Raw genomic sequence first — 25,235 nt, 5'->3', positions numbered from 1 at the left:
TTCACTTTTGACAATGAGTATATATTACATTTTCCCAAATTCACCCTTGGAAAAAATATTTAAATAGATTTTAATTTCATCAAATCTTATTTTTTGGGTATTATTTATATTTTTATGAATAATATTCTTTACACCAGAAATGTTATTTATAAACAAGCGTATGAGTTTGGTAATGACAAGTAAGACAGAGTTGTATATTATACATCTGATAGTTCAAAATGGAAAGTTAAATGTTATCAGCCGTGTACACTGATCAATACCTGCAGAAGTGAAACGATGCGTGAACTTGCAAGCCCGACAGGAAATCGCTTGAATACCTGGACGTGTCACCTCACACCCCTCACAATACCTTTGGAAGTAATACCTTTAGCCATGCTGGTGATCAGAAGAGGGAAGATCAAAATTTATTTGAAAACAGTTTATTACTTTAAAGAATTATGAACAAATTAGATTTTCGAAAACAATTTTCACGGAACACTTATTTATGATTTCAACTTTGACTTTTCACCTAATTCCAATATCAAGTTTAAAAACAACAGACCATGGTTAGTTGGATAAAACAACCGTACGATTGACAAGATATCGACACGCAATTACGACTACATCGGTTACTGTAGTTTTGTTTCTTTGTGGTTTATAGACATATCGTTTCATTAATCGGGAAAGAAGGACAAAATGGCGGAACGCAGATAATTAATACTCTAAATTTAAAATCGATGGTGATCTCTTATCTAGCGGAATAAAACTTTAATATCTATGAATTTGAGCATTTTTATACAGAATGAACATAATATCAATTTTTGATTTTTTTGCGAAGTTTCCCTTTAAAGTTATTATGTTGTTTGTAAAGTGTTAAATTAACACTTCACCGATTCACAGATTTTCCAACACACTTGACAAGTTTCTTTCCCCTTCTATATTTGAACCAACAGCCAACAGCAGGGAAAAGAAACGCAATACTTTTTATAGATGTCTCAGTGAATTATTTGACGATTGAAACCGTACACTTTTGGAATTAAAAACAGCAAATGAATTGTACCTTTCTGATCATGTGTAAGATATTACAGAAATTAGCATTTCGGCTATACAGTGTCCTCTCACACAAATTCACAATTTTTATTTTAGCTAATCTACAGTACTGCTGAACAAAATAAAGTATGGGCACAGTAAATGTTTTTGTCATACTTTCAATATGTCACTGTTTTTAATATCTCCAAACTTTGCTAATTATTTTGTTAACATACATGAGGCCAAAAAAAAATAGGTGTGTTTCCTGTTGCATGCCCCAAAAAATTAGGGCCGGTAGGTAGGTATTTTTTTTTTTTTTTTTTTTTTTTTTTTTTTTTTTACTGGCCTGCTTCGGTTGTTTTTTGTGTATTTTTATAATCAGTTTGTTATTCTTTCAGGTTATTTTCATCAGTTCATTGTATAAAGTATACAAGATATGAATAGTCCATGTTCAAAAGTTGCAGAAGACTTGGCCAGGACTTCCAGCTTATAAAATTTTCAAACTTTTCAGAACTGATACGCCATCTGTACGGGTCAGGCTATAGTCTTACACAGAAAGCCCATCAAAGTCTGTCTCAGCAAAGACCTCTTTTATAATCAGTTTCTTTCAGACAATTTAGTTCACAGAACTGATGCCAGCTTTTCTACAAATACCAAATATTAATAACATGATAGAGGGATGGGTGAAAATCTTTGAAATTTTGATTATATACTAGCTGTTTAAAAGAATTTCAATTACAAATTGAGTTTTGGGGCTATGGTTGAGCAAATATCAGATATTAAAATTAAATTTAATCCTAAATTGAACGTTTGGCTTCCCTCTTGTATTAGAAAAGACTGTCAGAAGTAAATGCCAAAACATTGTAAACTTGTTATACTGTCAATTTTATTCCTATAAAATTCTGAACAAATTATAAACATCGAAACAACCGAAACATTCAAATAATGTGAGGCAAATATTGCATTTTGTAGAATGCAAATAGTCATTGAATGATAAAAAACAAATTTATCACAATTGCAAAATTAACATGTATCAACAATCAATTGTATAAATCTTTAATGTGCAAAACAATGTTTATGCTCTGAAAATAAATGTATAATTTTCACTATGACTTTAAAAGGTGGTAGAATTAGAAAATGGGGCTATTATACTTTTTTTCTCGTTCCTGTGTGGACACTCATCGATTGTTATTGATAACACACTTTGACTGATGGCCATAGCAGAAGCCATGCCGTTGTGGTGTAACACCACTAATTCAGGCCCGGCCAGAAAGCACATACCAGAAAGTAGTACATATTTGACACAAAATAGTTCCTACGCATGGACATAACTTTCAATATATATAGAATATTTTATTAATTTTGGTATCAAATGAAAGCTGCATGACTGGTGATCATTGCAGGACAATGTTAGACTGATAAATTTGAATAATAAAAAAATGGCATGAAATTTAAAAAGGAGGGTAGATTTTGCCTTTTTGTCAGATCGGAAGTACCTGTTTTGGTACATCCGAAGTTCCGGGAACCAGTTCTTTCTTATATGCAATGTAAGGTATGTTGATTTTTTCAGTACAGGACACCAGAAGGTGTTGCTTTGACATGCAATGATTGTCACTTTATTTGAACTTGAGATAAAAGAGCTGTGACCACTGGAAATTGAGGAATTTAACATAGAAAGCAATGGAGCCATTAATTAGTGGTGTACTTCCTTGTTTGACTTCAATCTGTATCACACAAATGCTTACTGTATTAAAATTTTATTTGAAATCAAACGATTTTTTTTTTTTTTTTTCCGGAAAAAAAAGTTAGGGTCGGCGCCAAAAAATTAGGGTCGGTCGGGCGACCGGAAACACACCTTTTTTTTTTTTTGGCCTGACAAAACATTCTAAAAAAATGTTCTAGAAAGTCTGTCTTATACATGCATTTCTACATGAACAATCAACAAACTGAGTATTTTTTCATGACAATAGTGTGCAAAGTGACCCCTCCCCCTAAGTTTAGTTCAGCTTTTCCCCTTAGGATATGAACTGATGGAAGCTTTAACTAATACTTCCCCAACTTGCAAGAAAGGGAGTGTTTTAATCTCTGAAGTTCATGGGTGAAGAATATTTCTGGTAGTCACTTGATGTTGCTAAAATTTTGAAGCTTCTGTTATGTTTCTTGACAGTTTAGGTGGCATCAGAATAATTTCTTTTATTGCTGCAAGTTTATAATTTTGAAGAGCTTGGTGAGTCTTGCATCTTTTCGCCTATGTACCAAAGATCTCAATGCTAAGTGTTAGTGATTTTAAATAATTTTACTCACACTTGAGTGCTCATTTTGTTTATTCATCACATATTGTACTGCTAGTATCTGGACCATCTCTTGTCCCTCAATCTCTGTTTTATAGTATGGATTCAATACTGGACTGTCATATTGTGTTTTATGTGTAGGTAATAAAATACATTTTACTATTGACCATAAGATTAATCAATATACAAATGTATTAGCAGTCAGATGTTAAGCTACATGTATGTCAGATTTGCCAGCAAATATGCCATAATTGTACAATTCAAAGGGACAGAATTTTTTATAATTATCTTTATGAATTGCAACTTTGTCTTTTTATACGACCACAAAATTTTTGCGGTCGTTTATTGGTATCACGTCGTCGTTGTTATCAGCATTGTCCGATGATGGATGCTTTTCAGATAATAACTTTAGTACATGTAGTATAAGTAAATAGAAATCAATAAAATTTTAACACAATGTTTATTACCACAAAAGGAAGCTGGGGATTGATTTTTTGGGTAATGGTCCCTAAGGTTTAGGAATTGGGGGCCCACAAAAGCATTTATCTAGTGTCAGGACAAAAAGTTGTGTATAAGTATTTCAATTGTTCTGAAATTGTATCACATTGTTTAATGCCATAAGTAGAAGGTTGGGATATATTTTGTGGGTTATGGGACAAACAGTCTAGGAATAAAGGGCCAAAAACTAGCATGTTTGTAGTTTTAAGACAATAAGTTGAAGTTATATTTCTTTGTCCAGAATGGTTGTTGAATCATCTAAAACCAATGCTTTATGAAATCTTCTTTGAAAATTGGACTTATCTTTCTTCGTCCAGAATAGTAGTTGAATCAACTTAAATCAATGTAATATACAATATATACAATGCAGTATTCACTTTACTACCAACTGATAAATTAAAGCAATCTTTACCATTCAGTGATTACAAGCGTTTTGATTACCATTCTAGGGTTATGCCCCTTAACAAGTGGAATAATTGAAGAATTTCTTAGTTTCTGTTCTCTTAACTTAAGTTTGTCTCAACTAAATTTAATGAAATGTGTATATAATGCTTATTACCTTGTCAATTTTTGGCAGCTTCACTTTTACAGTTCTTGAGTTATGTCCCTTTATAATGTTATATGCTAACGGGGGCATCATCTGTGTCCCTTTTGACACATTCCCTATTTATTTTTTTAGAACTTACTATTAATTAATATTAATTTTAACCATGTCTGTATGACATTTTATATTTTAATATTTTATGATGTATTTAAATGAGTAGTTACATGTATTGTTGCAAACTCCATTAGAAATTTGAAATGAGATCACTTTTGGAATAAGGGAATGGAGAGGTGAAAAAAAATTTTGGGGGTGTGTCAATTTTTCTTTTAAGATTTCAGAAATTAAAAAGAAAATTTCTTCAAATATTTTTTGTTATTGAGAGGATTAATATTCAACAGCATAGTGAATTGCGCAAAAGCAAAAAAATAATTGAAGTTCATTAGACCACATTAATTCTGTGTCAGAAACCTATGCTGTGTCAACTATATAATCACAATCCAAATTCAGAGCTGTATCCAGCTTGAATGTTGTGTCCATACTTGCCCAAACCGTTCTGGGTTCTGCAGTCGTATAAAGCTGCGCCCTGCGGAGCATCTGGTTTCTAATGAAAAAACATGATTGTAACAAGTAGGATGCACTCATTTTAGTTTTTGAATATAGTAACAGCTTTAGTCCTTGATATAACACTTTTGTTGAGATACACATTTGTATTTAAGATATTATTCTGATTTCTTTTTCTTTATTTTTTAGGTTGAACAAAACTACAGTAATGTGTGGTATATGCTGTTTGTTGACAGAAAGAAATGAGAAAGATTACAGTGATCTAATGGTTAATTAATTAAGTTTTAAAAACAGTAATAATTTGCTGACTTTTTCATAATGCTTTTGCCAACAAAAGGCCATGATGATTTTTTGCCATCATTTCGTGTCCATCCTCCCTCTGTCTTAATTTTTGTTAGAGTTCTTTTACTCTTAAAATACTGAACTAATTCAAACCAAACATCAAAGACCATTAGGGTGCTCTTTTCATCATAAAAAAAACATAGGGGTAAATGTCTTACTAGTATATCATAAAAAATTATGAGAAAAAGATAAATTGTGACTGGAGAGGGGAAAACATATATACTCAGATAACAAGATCTAGCTACTTTTTTGTAGTTATTGCCCTTTAAATGATAATGGTTGTATTTTTGACTTACGAGTGTGGAAACGAAATGGGACTGACATACATGTAAGGATAAGCAGTCAAGGGTACATGTAACTCTTAAATAATGCCCCCTTGCCTATGGTAGGGGCATAAATTAACAGGTAGATAAACAGCAGGGGTAGTCTGACCTTGACCTCATTTACAGTGATCACTGATAATGTCAAGTTTATTGTATACTTAAAAGATCATTTGAAAGACTTTCAACATAAATTCAATCATTATCAGTTAATATAAAAAAGAACATATGGTATGATTGCCAATGAGAAAACTGTCCACAAGAGACCAAAATGACACAGAAATTAACAACTATAGGTCACCTTACGGCCTTCAACAATGAGCAAAGCCCATACTGCATAGTCAGCTATAAATGGCCCCGATATGACAATGTAAAACCATTCAAACGAGAAAACTTACGGCCTTATTTATATAAAAAAATGAAAATCAGTTAATTCGGTAAGACATTTAAATATATTCACTTTTGTTATTACATACCATAGGCATTAAAAAGACTGAATTTAACATATAAAAACATGTGTGTCATCATTATCTTTACATTTTACACAAGTGATAAAACTTTAAATTACTGCACTGTTACATCATACATTAAACAAATGCTATCAAAGCTAGCATGATATATTCTATATGTATATAAAAAAAACAAATTTTATTTAAAATTACTATATACATGACCGCTCCCCTCTATTCATGTAACTGGTAATTTTTGTTACTAAGAGAATGTTAACACAAGTTTTAAACAATTATTGTAGCACTGTATGGAGTATGGACAGATTTGTCACCGAGGGCCAGATTCATCAAACACAAAGGAAGTAACAATATCAGACAAACATGTATTGACCTTGACAGGCCATGTCCTTCATCTTAGAGGTCAACTCACATCACAACCTCTTCAAAATCAGAATGGTGATCTACTTTTATGGAATGGGGAAATATTTGGTGGAATACAAGTCAGTATATGCTTGGATATATATAGTTAAAAACCATACAAAATCTTTATAAAGAAAAACTATTAGATACAGTAATAATTGCACAACAAAGGACAAAAAAGAAACTTAATGATGCACTACATTACAACTTAAAGCTAGGTCGATAATATAATGTTTGCTTACATTCTAAAAAAAATTGTTATTTAAAAGATGAAATATTTTATTTTTGTAATTAAAGATTGGAGAAGAACAGAATGACACAGATATTTTACTTCAATTGCTTACCAAAGATGCATCACCAAAACATATACTGAAAACCATGGCAAATGTAGAAGGACCTTGGTCATTTATATATTGGCAGGTAATTTGAAGAGAGTAAAATGTCAATGCTCATTAGAGTTTCATGTCACATAAATCTGTGCAGTGACAAAACAGATGACATTTTTCTGCCCCTGTAGTGGAGGGGGCGTTAAGTTAGTATAGTTATAACCTTGACCGTCTGTACGTCCGTCTGTAGTTCTGTCCATTTGTCTGTCCATACCAGTGGCGGATCTAGAAATTTTCATAATAGGGGGATCAGTGGCTGCCTAAGAGGGGGCCGCTCCCATCGCGCTTCAGTGATTCCCTATATAATCAATTTTTTTTTCTCAAAAGGAGGGGGCGGGCCCCCCTCTTAATCCACCTCTGCATACTACCCTTCATTGGTTTCCGTTCTCTTACTCTCTTACTTAAATTTGCCTCAATCAAATGTTATGAAACTTATACACAATGCTTATTACCTTAAAACACAGACCAAGTATGAAATTTGGTGGCATCACTTTTACCATTCTAGAGTTATGCCCCCTTTCAAATGGAAATATTGCTGAATTTTTCATTTCTGTTCTCTAACTTTAGTTTGCATTAACCAAATTTGATGAAACCTATACACAATGCTTATTACCACAAAACACAAATCAAATTTGAATTTGGTGGCATCACTTTTACCGTTCTAGAGTAATGGTCCTCTACAAATTGAAATATTGCTGAATTTTTCATTTCTGTTCTCTAACTTAAGTTTGCCTTAACCAAATGTTATTAAACTTATGCACAATGCTTATTACCACAAATCACAGATCAAGTAAGAATTTTGGAGGCATCACTTTCACTGTTCTAGAGTTATGCCCCTTTACAAATTGAAATGTTGCTGAATTTTTCATTTCTGTTCTCAACTTTAGTTTGCCTTAACCAAATGTTATGAAACATATACACAATGCTTATAACCACAAAACTCAGATCAAGTTCAAATTTGGGTAGGATCACTTTTACAGATCTTGAGTTATGTCCCTTTATAACAACATTATATGCTGGCGGGGCATCATCTGTGTGTCCCAAGGACACATTCCCCATTTATTTCAATTGTTAATGAACATGCCATTTTAAACTAGTTTTGTTTTACATTGCTAATGTTAATGATGTTCCAAATATGTTATCACGCTCAAAATAATAAACTTTTATTTCAGAATGCCACACAGACTGTGTATTTTGGTAGAGACATGTTTGGAAGAAGAAGTTTATTATGGCACCTCCCTAGGACAGTTGATGATGTGTTCATGTTGTCATCTGTCAGGATAAGTGATTATGTAGGTGGTGTATTCAATGTTTTCTTTTAGGTTGCATTTCTGTAAATATTGACAATGCATTTTCCCATAGGAACTCTCTTTATGGCTAAAACTGTATCACTTTTACTATGAAGTTTTGAAAAAAATCATATCCCAGAATGGAAAGTGCATATGCATTACTGTTTTTTTCAAAGGTCAAAATATAGGGCTGTGCGACATATTTTCAATGTTTATATGCCCCGACCTTCTAAGAGTTTAAACTAACACTAAATTTCTTAACTACCCCTACCGCGACTGCAGGGTTACCATAGATTTCAATATAAACAATATTCACATGTATATTTACTGGTAAGGCCAATTAAAATTAATTGATAGATTTTCATCCCCGCCCGCCCCTCTGAAATCTTCCCGCCTCGATTTTTTGTCGAGCCTGCAACTTTTGTTGCAGAAAGCTCGACATAGGGATAGTGATCCGGCGGCGGCGGCAGCGGCAGCGGTGTTAGCTAACTTCTTAAAAGCTTTATATTTTAGAAGGTGGAAGACCTGGATGCTTCATACTTTGTATATAGATGCCTCATGTTACGAAGTTTCCGTCAGTCACATGTCCAATGTCCTTGACCTCATTTTCATGGTTCAGTGACCACTTGAAAAAAAAGTTCAAATTTTTTGTAATGTTGAATTCTTTCTTATTATAAGTAATAGGATAACTATATTTGATATGTGCGTACCTTGCAAGGTCCTCATGTCTGTCAGACAGTTTTCACTTGACCTCGACCTCATTTCATGGATCAGTGAACAAGGTTAAGTTTTGGTGGTCAAGTCCATATCTCAGATACTATAAGCAATAGCGCTAGTATATTCGGTGTATGGAAGGACTGTAAGGTGTACATGTCCAACTGGCAGGTGTCATCTGACCTTGACCTCATTTTCATGGTTCAGTGGTTATAGTTAAATTTTTGTGTTTTGGTCTGTTTTTTTCGTACTATATGCAATAGGTCTACTATATTTGTTATATGGAATGATTGTAAGGTGTACATATCTAGCAGGCAGATGTCATGGGACCTTGACCTCATTTTCATGGTTCAGTGGTTATAGTTAAATTTTTGTGTTTTGGTCTGGTTTTTTTCATACTATATGCAATAGGTCTACTATATTTGTTGTATGGAATGATTGTAAGGTGTACATGTCTAGCGGGCAGATGTCATGTGACCTTGACCTCATTTTCATGGTTCAGTGGTCAAAGTTAAGTTTTTGAGTTTTGGTCTTTTTATCTAATACTATATGCCATAGGTCAACTATATTTGGTGTATGGAAATATTTTATGATCTTTATGTGAGTAGCGCAGGTTTCTTTTGACCCTGACCTCATTTTCACGGTTCATTGCACAGTGTTAAGTTTTTGTGTTTTGGTCTATTTTTCTTAAACTATAAGTAATAGGTCAACTATATATGTTGTATAGAAGCATTGTTAGCTGTACATGTCTGCCTGGCATGGTTCATCTGACCTTGACCTCATTTTCATGGTTCATTGGTCTTTGTTTAGTTATCTTGGTTAATGTTAAGTTTATGAGACAGTTGTAATAAAGCTTTATACTTAGGACTATCTACATAATATCAATGATTAGTATAGAAGGCGAGACATTTCAGCGTGTGCACTCTTGTTTTATTTTTGATAAAATTACGATTTCCGGATTTTGTTCATTTCCGTTACCGGTAACCGTCGATAATTTTGTTTCATGTAAAATTTCCTGTTTCAAATTTCGGTTTTCGTATTTCTTAGAGTATTCTTACTGAATGATTAAGTCAATATATTCTGCTGATCTATGATGACAATATCATTTACCGAGAATAGAGATTGATTACGAGAAGGGCATGAAATATTTGGGTTACGAGTAATACGCTGTGTTCAAGAACGCTAATCACCGCAAGTCACACCTTCGATCTATTTTATTTATACAATGACTTTGTGTCAAGAAATTTGGACTGTAAATGAAACCCAAAAGCGTAAGAATCGTGGAACACATTTGACTGGAATAAAGAAATTGACACGAGCATGAACTTTTTAGATTGGTGACCGTATATTGAGTTCAGAAAATCGACAAACATACGCATTTTTAATTTATCAATTTTAGCAAGCTCTTAGATTAAGAATTAGCCATGTCTTTCGTTTTTTGTAGAAAAAACAGCAAACAATATCTTTCCCAATACCCATGAGAGTCATTAAACAACTTTATGTTCTACATTGTAACTATATATGCATCTTGCATACTAGTATTAAGGACCAAGCCTATTATTTCAACACCGTTTGAGTTTTCATTTTATTCTGTACTTATCGTACTAGCATTGCATACCAATGCATTTGCTTCATTTTATTAGGACAACAAAACATTGCTTAGAAAGAAATACATTTGATGTAGATAGTCCAACTGAAGAGAGCATTTCTCCACATTTCTGCTGTGTTCTATAAAATAGGTTTCTAAAGCGGCAATTACATGTAGAACAGTGGTTGCCAAATCATATATATTTATGAATTTCAAAAGGCGGCACCAGCATATGGAGTATATGTGTCTCAATTGATACGTGACTCTAAATCTAGCTCAAAGTACGTTGATTTTTGTTGAACGAGGAATACTGCTTTCTCAAAAGTTGCTAAGACAGGGCTATAAATCAATCAAATTAAGGTCATCACTCAAGCAATTTTATGGTCGCCATCATGAGCTGATAGGCCATTATGACAAAAGTGTGTCAGCAATCATATATATCTCTGTGATATTCTTCCTCAGTCGTAACAACCTTCTATCATTACCGAGCTGAACAAAGAAATAACATGACGGGTGTCGTATACGGTGCAGGTAATGCTTACCCTTCAGGAGCATTTGATTTCACTCCAGGAATTTAGTGGAGTTCGTGTTGTTTCCTACTTATTATTTGTAACTGTTGATGTAAATGTCTTTTGGTTTTATGAGTCTCTGGTTACTCCTTGGTTTTGATTGTTATTGTCTTATATAAAATACTTTATGGATGTATTTACATGATATAAGCTTATTATTATACTGCATATATGAATAACACGTGACAAGAAGGTTTCATATGAAATAAAATTTTAAAAATAAAATCCTCCCACCCGCCCCATTTTTTTCAAAAATTTGGATGAAAATCTACTAATTAATTTTAGTTGGCCTAACATTCCCAAGTTATGTCTCTATGAGATGCAACCTACAGGTCAGAACTGGGAACCAGTATGTAAGCAAAATTAATTATCTATGAATATTCTTTATCTCCCCAAAAGAAACGTGGTTTGAAAAACGGCTGTATTTTACAGAGTGCAACCTATAAATGGAAAAGTTTTGTAGGAATGATGTTAAGGCTGGTGTGCTTTAAATATTTTAAGTCTAATGAAGCTATTATTTTAATGCAGAATAAAACAAAATTATTTAAAGGATGTAGGTCCTATCGTACATATATGTGTTAGGTATTATGATGGACTATTAGTCCACTGACCTTTAGTGCTGAGGGAGTTGTTAGAGCTCTACCCATCTAAGTTCTATCAAGGAAAGGGTTCAAATGTTGTTGTAGTCTAAATTTTCTTGAAAGTTCTCAGATAACACTACTATTGACAAAGAATGAAAATCTATACAATGTATTGGAAAACTGAACCATGAATTATGAGTTAAATATTAGTTACATTTCAAAATATCCCATTATGAGTAAAAGACTTGTATTTGTTCTGTTTCAGGAATTTCAAGAAGTGCCATCGGTTGGATTATATTCCATGCATGTAATCAGTGATGTGGTTACTATGACAATGTATCCTAGAGATGAGGCAGTTTGGCCTGGGACATCTTTCCTGGTCAAGTCATCTGACCCTAGTCATTTCTGTATACCTTTCACTCTTGGTCCAAATTTTGATTTCCAATTCGACAAGGCACAGATGGTACCTATGTCAATACCTAAATTAAATAAACAATTACACTGCAGTATAAGATCAACCAGCAAAATTTTTAGCACCGATGCTAATAAATTAATGACCAAATCAGAACTAGATGAGGATAGCATTTCTAGTTCTATTTCTAAAAAGGATGATACATTAGAATCATCTGGCTCTGTCAATGAAGCAACTGCTAAGGCAGAATCTAGTTATGCCTCTGAAAGAGCTCATATACCTAGTTCTTCTCATACATCGACAGGCTCTAAGAAAAATGTCAATGTAGAAATACTAGAGGAGATTATAGATCCAAAATCATATCTAGAAAATGTCTTACAAACTGATGAATTGATGAACAAACTATCAGATCAACTTATGGATGTTTTGTTAAAAGCTGTAACTTTACGTGTATATAATCAAGTAGATTTACAGAGGATCAAAAATTCAGATGGTTACTGCCAACAGATGCAAACATTGCAGCATGCTGATAATAGTGCTGAAATTTGTCAGAAGACTTCTGTTAGCTACTCAAGTAATAATAAGGATTGTGCACAAAAAGAAAGTTATAGTGATAGAGTAACATGTTTAACAGATCATGTTTATTCAGAAAATTCTTGTAACTCAGAATCCGACATGAGTGAAAACTGTTCAAGTAAAACTGCAGAGGACAATTTATTACCATTAAATGTAAAACATACTAAAGACTGTTCACCTGATGTTGCAAGTTCATGTTCAGAATCAGAGATAGTTGGCAATGCTAGAGTAGCTGTGTTATTTTCTGGAGGGATAGATTCTGCTGTAATCACTGCTCTGGTTGATAGGTAAAAATACTTTTAATGAAAGAATTTAATGCTTTGTAAGATAAATAATTTGCTCTAATGATAAACTGTACCTTGAATTAAACTTTATTTCTGCATAATTAATAAAAAAAAAAGTGTAGTGTGCTTTCCTAATTCTTCTTCTCCTTTATCTTCTCCCTAGATTAAAATGATAAAGCCATATTTTGCAGAATTTTGTTCACCTTTTAGATATTTTGCATATAATTGATACCTTGATTTGGTTAATGTTGTCTTTATTGACATACTTCAGATGATTACATATGTAGGACACCATAATTTGGTTAATGTTGTCTTTATTGACATACTTCAGATGATTACATATGTAGAACACCATAATTTGGTTAATGTTGCCTTTAAAGATAACTTTCAGATTATTGGCGTATGAATTGGTTAATTTTGCAATTTTTGCTTCTTTTTTCAGATGTTTGCCTGAAGATGAACCTGTGGATTTAATGAATGTTGCATTTGAACAAAAGGCAAAGTCTCCTCAGAAAAAGAAGGGCGAAAGGTAAACAATGGGAATACATATTCAGTAAAATTGAGAATGGAAATGGGGAATGTGCCAAAGAGACAATAAACAACCCGACCAAAGAAAAAAACAACAGCAGAAGGTCACCAACAGGTCTTCAATGTAGCGAGAAATTCCCGCACCCGGAGGCGTCCTTCAGCTGGCCCCTAAACAAATATATACTAGTTCAGTGATAATGAACGCCATACTAATTTCCAATTTGTTGGTATTTAAAATCTAAAAATACTGATAAAAGAAGTCCTTAATTATATGTCAGTAAGCATTAATCCAAAGAAGTCCTTAATTATATGTCAGTAAGCATTAATCCAAACACAAAAAAAAGGTGTAGAGGTAAACATATAACTATGCAATACATGACAAGTGTCTTTGCAATGTGTTCTATAAATACTGATGAAGTCCTTGACTTGAGACATTCAATGTCATTAGAACATGTCATGAGGATTAACTTTTATTTTAGCCCTAAAACCCTTTATACAGAAATCCTACAATAACAGTAAACCACACAACATAAAAATATGTACATATACGTAAACAATACTAAATTTATTTTGCTTATGGATGTAAATAGTTGCATAAAGCCAGCTCAAACCTGCTGATATTGAAAGCATACTTTAAATCAGAAGAAAACATACTTAACATGCTCAAGTCAAAGAGAAAGGTCATTTAGCATGTTTAGCATCGTTAACTATCAAGAAAAGCTATAAAAGTGCTGTTTCTTTGGTATATCATTTAATTCCCAGTTTTTTGTAAGATTCTTATCTAATATGTATCTTCTTCATATCATTTCTCATTATAATTCTATCTTCTAAACTTACATTTCAGGCCCAAGACAGAAACTACAGAAACCAACTGGAAGGTACCAGACAGGGTAACAGGTTATACAGCGTTACAGGAACTCAATCCAAACAGAAGATGGAACTTTATTGAGGTATATGAGAAAATAAAGTTAAGATGAAAAAGACTGAAAATAAAAAAAGCGATTATTTACTTTCCTTTTTACAGAAGTCAATTTGCTGAAAGCACAGACATAATGTATATATTTGAAAATATAGCACAATATTAAATAAAATTGAGAATGGAAATGGGGAATGTGTCAAAGAGACAACAACCCGACCAAATAAAAAACAACAGCAGAGGGTCACCAACAGGTCTTCAATGTAGCGAGAAATTCCCGCACCCGGAGGCGTCCTTCAGCTGGCCCCTAAACAAATATGTACTAGTCCAGTGATAATGAACGCCATACTAATTTCCAAATTGTACACAAGAAACTAAAATTAAAATAATACAAGACTAACAAAGGCCAGAGGCTCCTGACTTGGGACAGGCGCAAAAATGCGGCGGGGTTAAACATGTTTGTGAGATCTCAACCCTCCCCCTATACCTCTAACCAATGTAGTAAAGTAAACGCATAACAATACGCACATTAAAATTCAGTTCAAGAGAAATCCGAGTCTGATGTCAGAAGTGTAACCAAAGAAAATAAACAAAATGACAATAATACATAAATAACAACAGACTACTAGCAGTTAACTGACATGCCAGCTCCAGACTTCAATTAAACTGACTGAAAGATTATGATTTCATCATATGAACATCAGGCACAATCCTTCCCGTTAGGGGTTTAGTATCATACCATCATAACATATATGAGAAGAACTTAACCCGTGTCATGCCAACAACTGTTTTTAGAATAAATGTGTTTAGTTCCGATGCAAAGACCTTATCAGTGACTCAATATTAACGCCAAAATATGCCATTTTTAATGACTTGACAACAGTATCGTAATTATATCCCTTCTTAATAAGTCTATTCAAAGGTTTTGTAAGTTTCTGAGGTGAATACTGACACCTTTGTGCTTTATAAAGAATATTACCATAAAAAATTGGATGTGAAATACCTGAATGTATTAGAAGTCTGCATGTTGAGCTATATTTACGAATGATGTCTTTATACCGATGATAAAATTTAGTAAATGTTTTGACTAGTTTGTGATATCGAAAACCCTGGTGTAATAATTTTTCAGTAATACATAAATTTCTCTCGTTAAAATCGAAAACATTGTTACATACACGAGCGAATCGTACAAGTTGAGATATATAAACACCGTAAGATGGTGACAAGGGAACGTCACCATCTAAAAACGGATAATTAACGATAGGAAATGAAAAATCATCCCTTTTATCATAAATTTTAGTATTCAGCTTTCCATTAGTGATATAGATATCAAGATCGAGAAAAGGGCAGTGGTCATTGTTAGTATTAGCTTTATTTAAAGTAAGTTCAACAGGATAAATTTCATTAATATACATACTGAAGTCGTCATTATTGAGAGCCAAAATATCATCCAAATATCTAAAAGTATTATTAAATTTGTTTATCAGATGTTGTTTCGATGGGTCTTTGCTTATTTTTGTCATAAATTGTAACTCATAACAATACAAAAACAGGTCCGCAATAAGTGGTGCACAGTTAGTCCCCATTGGAATTCCGATAATCTGACGATATACGGAATCTCCAAAGCGAACAAAAATGTTATCTAGTAAAACCTGTCTAACTGTTAGTCCATTTGTCCATTTATCTGTCTTGAATCATATATAACTTTTTGTTTAAGTTAAAATAGAGAATGGAAAAGGGGAATGTGTCAACAGCCTGACTAAAGAGCAAAAAACACATGCAGGCCACTGATTGTTCTAGTTTAGTTTACTAGATTCATAGCATATCAATTGATTTTAATTAAGAATGCTCATAACCAGAGTTATAGAAAAAAACATGGGGTGCATTAGTCATAGTCCTAATAAATGTCGGTCTAGAGTCAATTTTGAAAATAATTGATTATTTTTTGTAGGTGAATGTATCTATAAAAGAGCTTCAAGAACTAAGGTAAGATAATGAAATTTGAACTTGGTCTCAAATTAGAATGGCATTGAAGTCAAAGTCCACTCAGAGAAATAGAAGATAATTCAAAAGGAGCAGAGATGGACAAATGGGAAGACCGTGTTATATTGTAATCCAAACAAGAAATATTGAGAGATATTCTGTCCTTTGGAAACATAGACACATCATTAAATGTATTTAGTGAAACAGTAAAAATAAATTATGTTACTTGTAAGAAGATTTTGCTCTCAACATAAAACATCATTATAATTAAAGCATTAACAAAAATCCTTATAGTATAAAGACATTTCAAGGCACACACTCTTATTATGTATTTAATAAATTGACACTTTTGTTAAACAACTGCTTCTATTAAACAGTAGGAGAGGACTATCTAAGATGTGATAACTTGTGTCTGATCCTTATTGTTACATGTTATAACAAATAAAATATGTTTAATTGAAAAAAAATAGTATGAAACTTTTTTAATTCCCTTTTTCAGGACTAACCATATACAACATTTATTATATCCATTAGAGAGTGTATTAGATGATAGCATTGGTTGTGCTGTGTGGTTTGCTTCAAGAGGTTGTGGGATTCTTGGTAATACTGAACAGGTTGGGAAGGCATACAGAAGTACTGCTAAGGTAACAGAATTCTAAAGTGAATAACAGGAGCATTGCTTCCGTAAATGAAAATCCTGGTACTACAGCTAAAAAACAATACACTCCAGACATAGCTCCCAGTACTTTTTAATTTTGATTTATTCTAACTAAAAATTCTTTCAAGAGGCAAACTTGAGGGGATTTCATAAGTTTAATACAGTGAGAAAAGGACCATGTTAACACTATGACTGTATTCTGGTGATGGGTACAGGTCTTAATTTAAATTTGGTTTTTGATCAATAAAATCTTAGTCATTTTTTTGTCAATTTGTATAACTGATCATTTTTGTTTTTTATTTCTGGTTTTGGATTAGTTTCACTAAGTATTGTAAGTATGCTCTCAATAAATTAAATTCTTAATATGATGTAAAACTTTTTTGGTTTCAATTATATTATTTTATGTCATAAAGCTGATCTTGATCAATTTTGAAAACCTGCCTTTGGATCAGTTATTTTTTTTGATATGATGTAAAACTTGTCACTGATCTTGTTAATGACATTTTGTATGTTTTAAAAGGGTCTTGAATATAAAATTTCATTTTCTCTGAGTTGTAAATCTTTTTGAAGATCAATTACTTTTTTTATGTTGTAGGTAATATTATGTGGTATGGGTGCTGATGAACAACTTGCTGGCTATTCAAGACATAGAGGAAAATTCATGTAAGTCTAAGAGTTCAATATTTACGTTTTTTTCTTTTAAAATTATATGCTGCTATCTGGTGGTATGGATTTAAGATTTAACAGTCCAGACAGAAGTGCTGAAAGTGGGATAAACATTAATCAATCATCAATTTAATCTATGAGTTGTTGCAAAGCAGACAAAGGCACTTCTCTGGGTTAAAGTTGTAATGGTTTCTTTGTCTGCATCTTTTGTTTTCTTATAAAAAGTATGAAAACTTATCATGATTGCTTACATCTATGTCATGTTGGCTCTATCACTTTTTAAATTCAACAACATCTTGTTTTTGTCTCACTGGTGAAGAAAGTTGTGTCCATGTTTTTTTTTTAGCGGTGTCAACAATTGTTAAGTTTGGATCAAACCAGAACTTTGTGTTAGATCAATGATGTTTTTTTATAAAGTGGCATAACTATCAGTTGCATTTCAGTTTGACAAATTTTTTGAGATCCTGCCTCCTAGGCAATGGCCAACTGACTATATATTAATAAGCAATTTCAGTTTTCTACTTTTCTGATTTCTATTGTATAGAATCTTATTATTATTTTGAAATTAATGTTGTTCATTTATTTGGGGCTAATTGATAAAAATTCTTGTAAATTTTAGGGAGCATGGATGGGAAGGATTACTTGAAGAAATAGAAATGGAAGTAAACAGAATATCAGCCAGAAATCTGGGAAGAGATGATAGGTAAATTAATTTTAGATAGTAGACATGTTAGTATATACAAAGTTCTTTCCCTTTCTTTTTCACTGAACACAATTGTTAAAACCTTTTAAACATGTTATATAAATTCACAAATGTTTAACTCCTAAAATGGAAAAAAAAAATAAAAATATATTTATCAGTTAGTGCTCTTTGCATGACCACACAATATTAGGCTGTCAACTTTCAGTAATGATAAATGTCAGGTCTTCCTTAAATATTTACTTTTAGTAATGATAAATGTCAGGTCTTCCTTGAATGTTTACTTTCTGTAATGATAAATGTCAGGTCTTCCTTGAATGTTTACTTTTAGTAATGATAAATGTCAGGTCTTCCTTAAATGTTTACTTTCAGCCTGCAACCTTAGCAGATTAAACAGAAAACTATTGCTCTGTTTGATTAATTGCTAATTTATGCATATTTCAGAATTATAACTGACCACGGTAAAGAATCCAGGTTTCCATTCATTGATGAGAATGTTGTTAACTACTTACAAAAGCTACCTATACAGTATAAGGTATGACTTCATTTTCTGCAACTACCTGTACAATATAAGGTATTTCATGATTATCTTGGACATACAATTATACAGTAAATGGTATTACGTAGTTCCATACACCTTCATATCTATATATTATTTTTCTACAATTTCCTATACAGTATTAGGTAACACAAATTTTAAAAACAGTACTAAAGTTCAAAATTTTTAAAACCTCTTCCAAACTTCTGACAGTTAGAAAATGCACTTCTTTGGAGAAAATACTGCATTTAATAAAACCCAATAGGTCATATTTGAAAAAAATCAGCTTGAAATTCTTTTACAAAGGAGATTATTTTTCATTTCACAATGTTCAGTAACTTTTTTCTGATACAACATTTACCGGTAGTCACTCATAATGAAATATTAACCCCATTAAAAGAAAAGCATATACGCTATTATGCAAAATGAAGTTTTCTAGTCCAGGTCTAAGTAGTTCATCGACTAGTCTGTCAATCCTGAGGTTGTGAGTTGATAACCTCTACTTGGCAGGTGCTTGACTCTTGATTCTACAGTGTCCCTACCTGTCAATACTGAGTTTGTGAGTTGATAACCTCCACTTGACAGGTGCTTGACTCTTGATTCTACAGTGTCACTAGCCTGTCAATACTGAGGTTGTCAGTTCATAACCTCAACTTGGCAGGTGCTTGACTCTTGATTCTACAGTGTCCCTACCTGTCAATACTGAGGTTGTGAGTTGATAACCTCCACTTGGCAGGTGCTTGACTCTTGATTCTACAGTGTCACTAGCCTGTCAATACTGAGGTTGTCAGTTCATAACCTCCACTTGGCAGGTGCTTGACTCTTGATTCTACAGTGTCCCTACCTGTCAATACTGAGGTTGTGAGTTGATAACCTCCACTTGGCAGGTGCTTGACTCTTGATTCTACAGTGTCACTAGCCTGTCAATACTGAGGTTGTCAGTTCATAACCTCCACTTGGCAGGTGCTTGACTCTTGATTCTACAGTGTCACTAGCCTGTCAATACTGAGGTTGTCAGTTCATAACCTCCACTTGGCAGGTGCTTGACTCTTGATTCTACAGTGTCCCTACCTGTCAATACTGAGGTTGTCAGTTCATAACCTCCACTTGGCAGGTGCTTGACTCTTGATTCTACAGTGTCACTAGCCTGTCAATACTGTGGTTGTGAGTTTATAACCTCCACTTGGCAGGTGCTTGACTCTTAATTCTAGTGTCACTAGCCTGTCAATACTGTGGTTGTAAGTTCATAACCTCCACTTGGCAGGTGCTTGACTCTTGATTCTACAGTGTCACTAACCTGTCAATACTGAGGTTGTCAGTTCATAACCTCCACTTGGCAGGTGCTTGACTCTTGATTCTACAGTGTCACTAGCCTGTCAATACTGTGGTTGTAACTTCATAACCTCCACTTGGCAGGTGCTTGACTCTTGATTCTACAGTGTCACTAACCTGTCAATACTGTGGTTGTAAGTTCATAACCTCCACTTGGCAGGTGCTTGACTCTTGATTCTACAGTGTCACTAGCCTGTCAATACTGAGGTTGTCAGTTCATAACCTCCACTTGGCAGGTGCTTGACTCTTGATTCTACAGTGTCACTAGCCTGTCAATACTGTGGTTGTAAGTTCATAACCTCCACTTGGCAGGTGCTTGACTCTTGATTTTACAGTGTCACTAGCCTGTCAATACTGAGGTTGTCAGTTCATAACCTCCACTTGGCAGGTGCTTGACTCTTGATTCTACAGTGTCACTAGCCTGTCAATACTGTGGTTGTAAGTTCATAACCTCCACTTGGCAGGTGCTTGACTCTTGATTCTACAGTGTCACTAGCCTGTCAATACTGAGGTTGTCAGTTCATAACCTCCACTTGGTAGGTGCTTGACTCTTGATTCTACAGTGTCACTAGCCTGTCAATACTGAGGTTGTAAGTTCATAACCTCCACTTGGCAGGTGCTTGACTCTTGATTCTACAGTGTCACTAGCCTGTCAATACTGAGGTTGTCAGTTCATAACCTCCACTTGGCAGGTGCTTGACTCTTGATTCTACAGTGTCACTAGCCTGTCAATACTGAGGTTGTAAGTTCATAACCTCCACTTGGCAGGTGCTTGACTCTTGATTCTACAGTGTCACTAGCCTGTCAATACTGAGGTTGTCAGTTCATAACCTCCACTTGGCAGGTGCTTGACTCTTGATTCTACAGTGTCACTAAAATTGAGAATGGAAATGGGGAATGTGCCAAAGAGACAACAACCCGACCATAGAAAAAAACAACAGCAGAAGGTCACCAACAGGTCTTCAATGTAGCGAGAAATTCCCGCACCCGGAGGCGTCCTTCAACTGGCCCCTAAACCAATATATACTAGTTTAGTGATAATGAACGCCATACTAATTTCCAAATTGTACACAAGAAACTAAAATTAAAATAATACAAGACTAACAAAGGCCAGAGGCTCCTGACTTGGGACAGGCGCAAAAATGTGGCGGGGTTAAACATGTTTGTGAGATCTCAACCCTCCCCCTATACCTCTAGCCAATGTAGAAAAGTAAACTAGCCTGTCAATACTGAGGTTGTAAGTTCATAACCTCCATTTGGCAGGTGCTTGTCTCTTGATTCTAAATGATCAGTTTTCATGCCTATGGTTTTCTGCTTCATCTTCAGTTTGGTTTCTTCCTCCAGTAAAAAACTAGCTGTCTCAATAAAACCTAGCGTGCTACAAGAGCCATGAAATATCAACAACCAATATAATTAACTGTTGCATACTCTTTTAAAAGAATATTAATTAAGTCATGAATTCTAGATACAAACACCAAGTGGATGGGTACCTCAATGTTTATCACTTTGCAACAACAAAAAATCATAACATATTATCTTCATCTTCTTGATAACAGGATATATAGCCGTAAAGTGACCTATAATTGTCAGCTTTGTCATTGGATCTCTGTTGGTGAGTTATCTCATTGGCAATCATACCACGTTTTCATATTTTTAAATTGATTCATAACTTTTATTTCAAATTTACAAGTATGTAAGAAGTATTTGGACAATGTTTGATTATATACATGTAAAACAACTAATGTCTTGTTTTTTCTAGGCAGATTTATCACTACCCAGAGGTGTTGGGGAGAAACTGCTGCTACGATTATGTGCCATGAAACTAGGACTGGTCAAAACTGCAACATTCCCAAAGAGAGCAATACAGTTTGGATCAAGGATTGCAAAAACTGAAAACAACAAAGAAAAAGGATCTGACAAATGTCAAAGATTAAACACAAAATAAAAATTATCATTTACTTGTATTTATTTGAAGTCATTCAAAACATTAATTTACATTACACATGCTTTCAGAGAATTCTGGAAAATTAAAAAAAACACATGGTCTTGCATTCTTTGATCAACAACCTTATTAATGATGATAGATAACTGTTTTATGTCCAGGGGCTAATAAAAGACATATTCAGTACATGTTAATGACTGTAAAGTCTGCAATAATGAGAAAAACCCACTCAGCATAGCAAGCTATAAAAGACCTAGAAATGTCCAATGTAAAACAATTCAAACACGAAAACTAACAGCCTGATTTTATACAAAACAATAAACAAACAAAACATATGATATACAGCAATAAATGACAACCACTGAATTATGCTGTGGATGTTTACACCCATATGTAGTGTTGAATCATGTTGTTTAACATGTTTATGTTATGGTCACCAGGTGTGTCTTGTTGTTAAACACATATATGTTATGTTGTGTCATGATGTTTACATGTATATGTTATGTTGTGTCATGATGTTAAACATGTATATGTTATGTTGTGTCATGAAATGTAAACATGTTTATGTTAGGTTGAGTTATGCTGTTAACATGTATATGTTATGTTGTGTCATGATGTTTACATGTATATGTTATGTTGTGTCATGTTGTTAAACATGTATATGTTATGTTGTGTCATGTTGTTAAACATGTATATGTTATGTTGTGTCATGTTGTTAAACATGTTTATGTTATGATGTGTGTTCAAGTGGTCCATATTATGGTTTAAAATTAAACTTTGATTGATTTCAATATGATGAATCTAATAATGTATTTAGAGTTTGGATTTGAGGCCCACTCTTTGAATTTGTTCACATCAGGGTCAAGAAGGGTCCAGAAGTGTCCAAAATTAAATTTCTGTTTGATTTCTACATAAATTTAATGGTGGGGGATTTTGCTACGCTGAATTGCTTATATTTGATCAATTTTATTTGTTTGGAGTTTTTTTAACATTAAGATTTACCTCCTGTGCAATATTTCAGCTTTGTAATTTATGTCTTTTCTTTGATACGATATGCAAATGAGAAGCTGCTGTTTTATTTTTAAATGTTACTTAGATTTTTTCTGATTCAGATATATTAATTTTAGTGATTATTGTTCATGCATTGTGCTATTTTTAGATGGTTAAAAATAGATATAATTAATCTAATAAATTGTTTTTTTGTGCCAATATCAGCTTATACTCAATTTATTTTTGGAGCATTTTAAAAACTTAACTAATGTTGTTCATTTATAAATAAATACATTGAATTCTTGATGCAATTAGATATGCTGAATCTAACTGTGTATTTAGATCCATCATTTATATTTCAAAGAATGAATGGTAGTGTCGATACTTGCTCCAAATGATCAGGATTTAACCTATGCAGTCGTATAAAACTTTGCCCCACATTTTATTGCTCTAAGCACAGATCTGATAAGTCTAGCACTTTCCAACTGAGTTTAGAACCATGAACCATGAGTTAGTCAAGGTTGAGTGCTCATATTCTTTAGATGCCTGTCCTAAGTCAGGAGCCTGTAATTCAGTGGTTGTCATTTGTTGCTTCATATCATACAAATGTATTTTTTTTTTTTTGTGTAATAAGCCAGGCTTTTGGTATTACATGTATTGTTTAAATTATTTTACATTTTGTCATGTTAGGGCCTTTTAGCTTTATAGCTTGGTCAATATCCCTAATGCGCCTCTAGTTGAGGAACTCAAAAGTTGTGCGTAAAAAAAAAAAAACTATGTAGTGATATTGGACATGTTAACAAGTGACTGAGCTTAACCATTTGTATTGATTTGGAAAGAAAGGACTACTGAATAATTCTGCAAAAACTATGGATTTATTCAATGTATTCAAAGTATGAAATTTCAAAAAACTTATTGTGTGAAAAAAAAAAGATTTTTTTACCACAAGGAGCTCGACATGAAATGATTTCCAGGATGTGCTTTTTTTTATGGAATAATGAATCACACTTGGTACCCTGAAAATTAAACCGCAGATGTGTAAAATGTCTTAGCTTCAAAACGAGCCATCATACATATCCAAGTTTTGGATATGGACTGAGCTACCTAAGAAAATGTAACCACTACAGCCTATGGAAAATCAATTATGCATACTGAATTGGATTTTTGAAGGCCTTACTGTGACCTATAGTTGTAGGCTTCTATGTCATTTGGTTTCTGGTAGATAGAATGTGTCAGCTGGGTAGAGTGACATGTCTTCCTGTAAATTTTAACCTTGTGAACTAGCAGATTTAAAATCCAACTCAGCATGTCATCCTAGTACAAAGAAGGATTGGTATGATGGCCAAGGAGACAAATCTCCACCAGAAACCAAATAATGTAGAAGTTGTTTTGAAAATTAAAATGATAATGGATAGACACTGTATGGCCTTCAACATCATTGTTTAACTTTAAAATGACAAAAAAGTAAACAGAAACTATAAAAAGCGAAAATGATCAGCAAGACCTACATAAAAATTTAGAATTTGTTAAAACAAATTCTTAATCTTGTTACATACCATTATTAAAAACATTAATGTATAGGGAGAATCTTTAAACATTTAATATAATATAAAAAAGATGTGGTATGATTGTCAATGAGACAACTCTTCTCAAGAGACCAAAATGACACAGAAATTAACAATTACAAATTAAATAAAATATAAAAAAGAAGATGTGATATGATTTGTCAATGTATATATCTTTATTACCAAAGTCTATATAAACTATAGGTATACAATTATACATATGTGATAGCAGAAGGTGTTGTAGTAATAAACAAACATTATCTTAACATTTCAGATCTAAGCTTAAAAGATCTAAATATAAATTTACCTAAATTACACAACTCTTTTACATTGTTAGTACTCATCAGTTTAATAAATGTGTACATCAACGTTTTTTCCCAATAAAATGGCTTAATATAAATTGTAACTTCTAAAACCTTGACAACGTGGACATTTGAGGATGAAATGAAACTCATCCTCTATAACATTTTTACAAAAAGTACATGTTCTATTATTTCTTGTTATACCATAAAATCTTCCATTTTCTATAGCTAAGTTGTGGCTACTTAATCTAAGTTTTGATACATTTGAGACAAATTATTCTTC

The 25,235-nt window shown here is 33.2% G+C and overlaps 1 protein-coding gene across 1 annotated transcript; it reads left to right on the top strand.

The window, feature by feature from the left end:
- The first annotated feature begins 899 nt into the window (after positions 1 to 899).
- Positions 900 to 22,117, top strand: LOC143056657 (asparagine synthetase domain-containing protein 1-like). The gene is made up of 14 exons (XM_076229818.1): positions 900 to 1,053; positions 5,092 to 5,170; positions 6,316 to 6,513; positions 6,731 to 6,853; positions 7,992 to 8,111; positions 11,826 to 12,835; positions 13,275 to 13,361; positions 14,205 to 14,310; positions 16,228 to 16,262; positions 16,759 to 16,903; positions 17,513 to 17,580; positions 18,203 to 18,286; positions 18,728 to 18,818; positions 21,913 to 22,117. Exons 2-14 carry the CDS (start codon positions 5,111 to 5,113, stop codon positions 22,096 to 22,098), a joined length of 2,313 nt encoding a protein of 770 aa, XP_076085933.1. The 5' UTR covers positions 900 to 1,053; positions 5,092 to 5,110; the 3' UTR covers positions 22,099 to 22,117.
- Positions 22,118 to 25,235: the final 3,118 nt, after the last annotated feature.

This window comes from Mytilus galloprovincialis, chromosome 1 (genome assembly GCF_965363235.1).
Source record: "Mytilus galloprovincialis chromosome 1, xbMytGall1.hap1.1, whole genome shotgun sequence".
Lineage (NCBI taxonomy): Eukaryota > Metazoa > Mollusca > Bivalvia > Mytilida > Mytilidae > Mytilus > Mytilus galloprovincialis.
The sequence above is the reverse complement of the archived record's forward strand: the minus strand, read 5'-3'. Positions and strand labels throughout refer to the sequence as shown.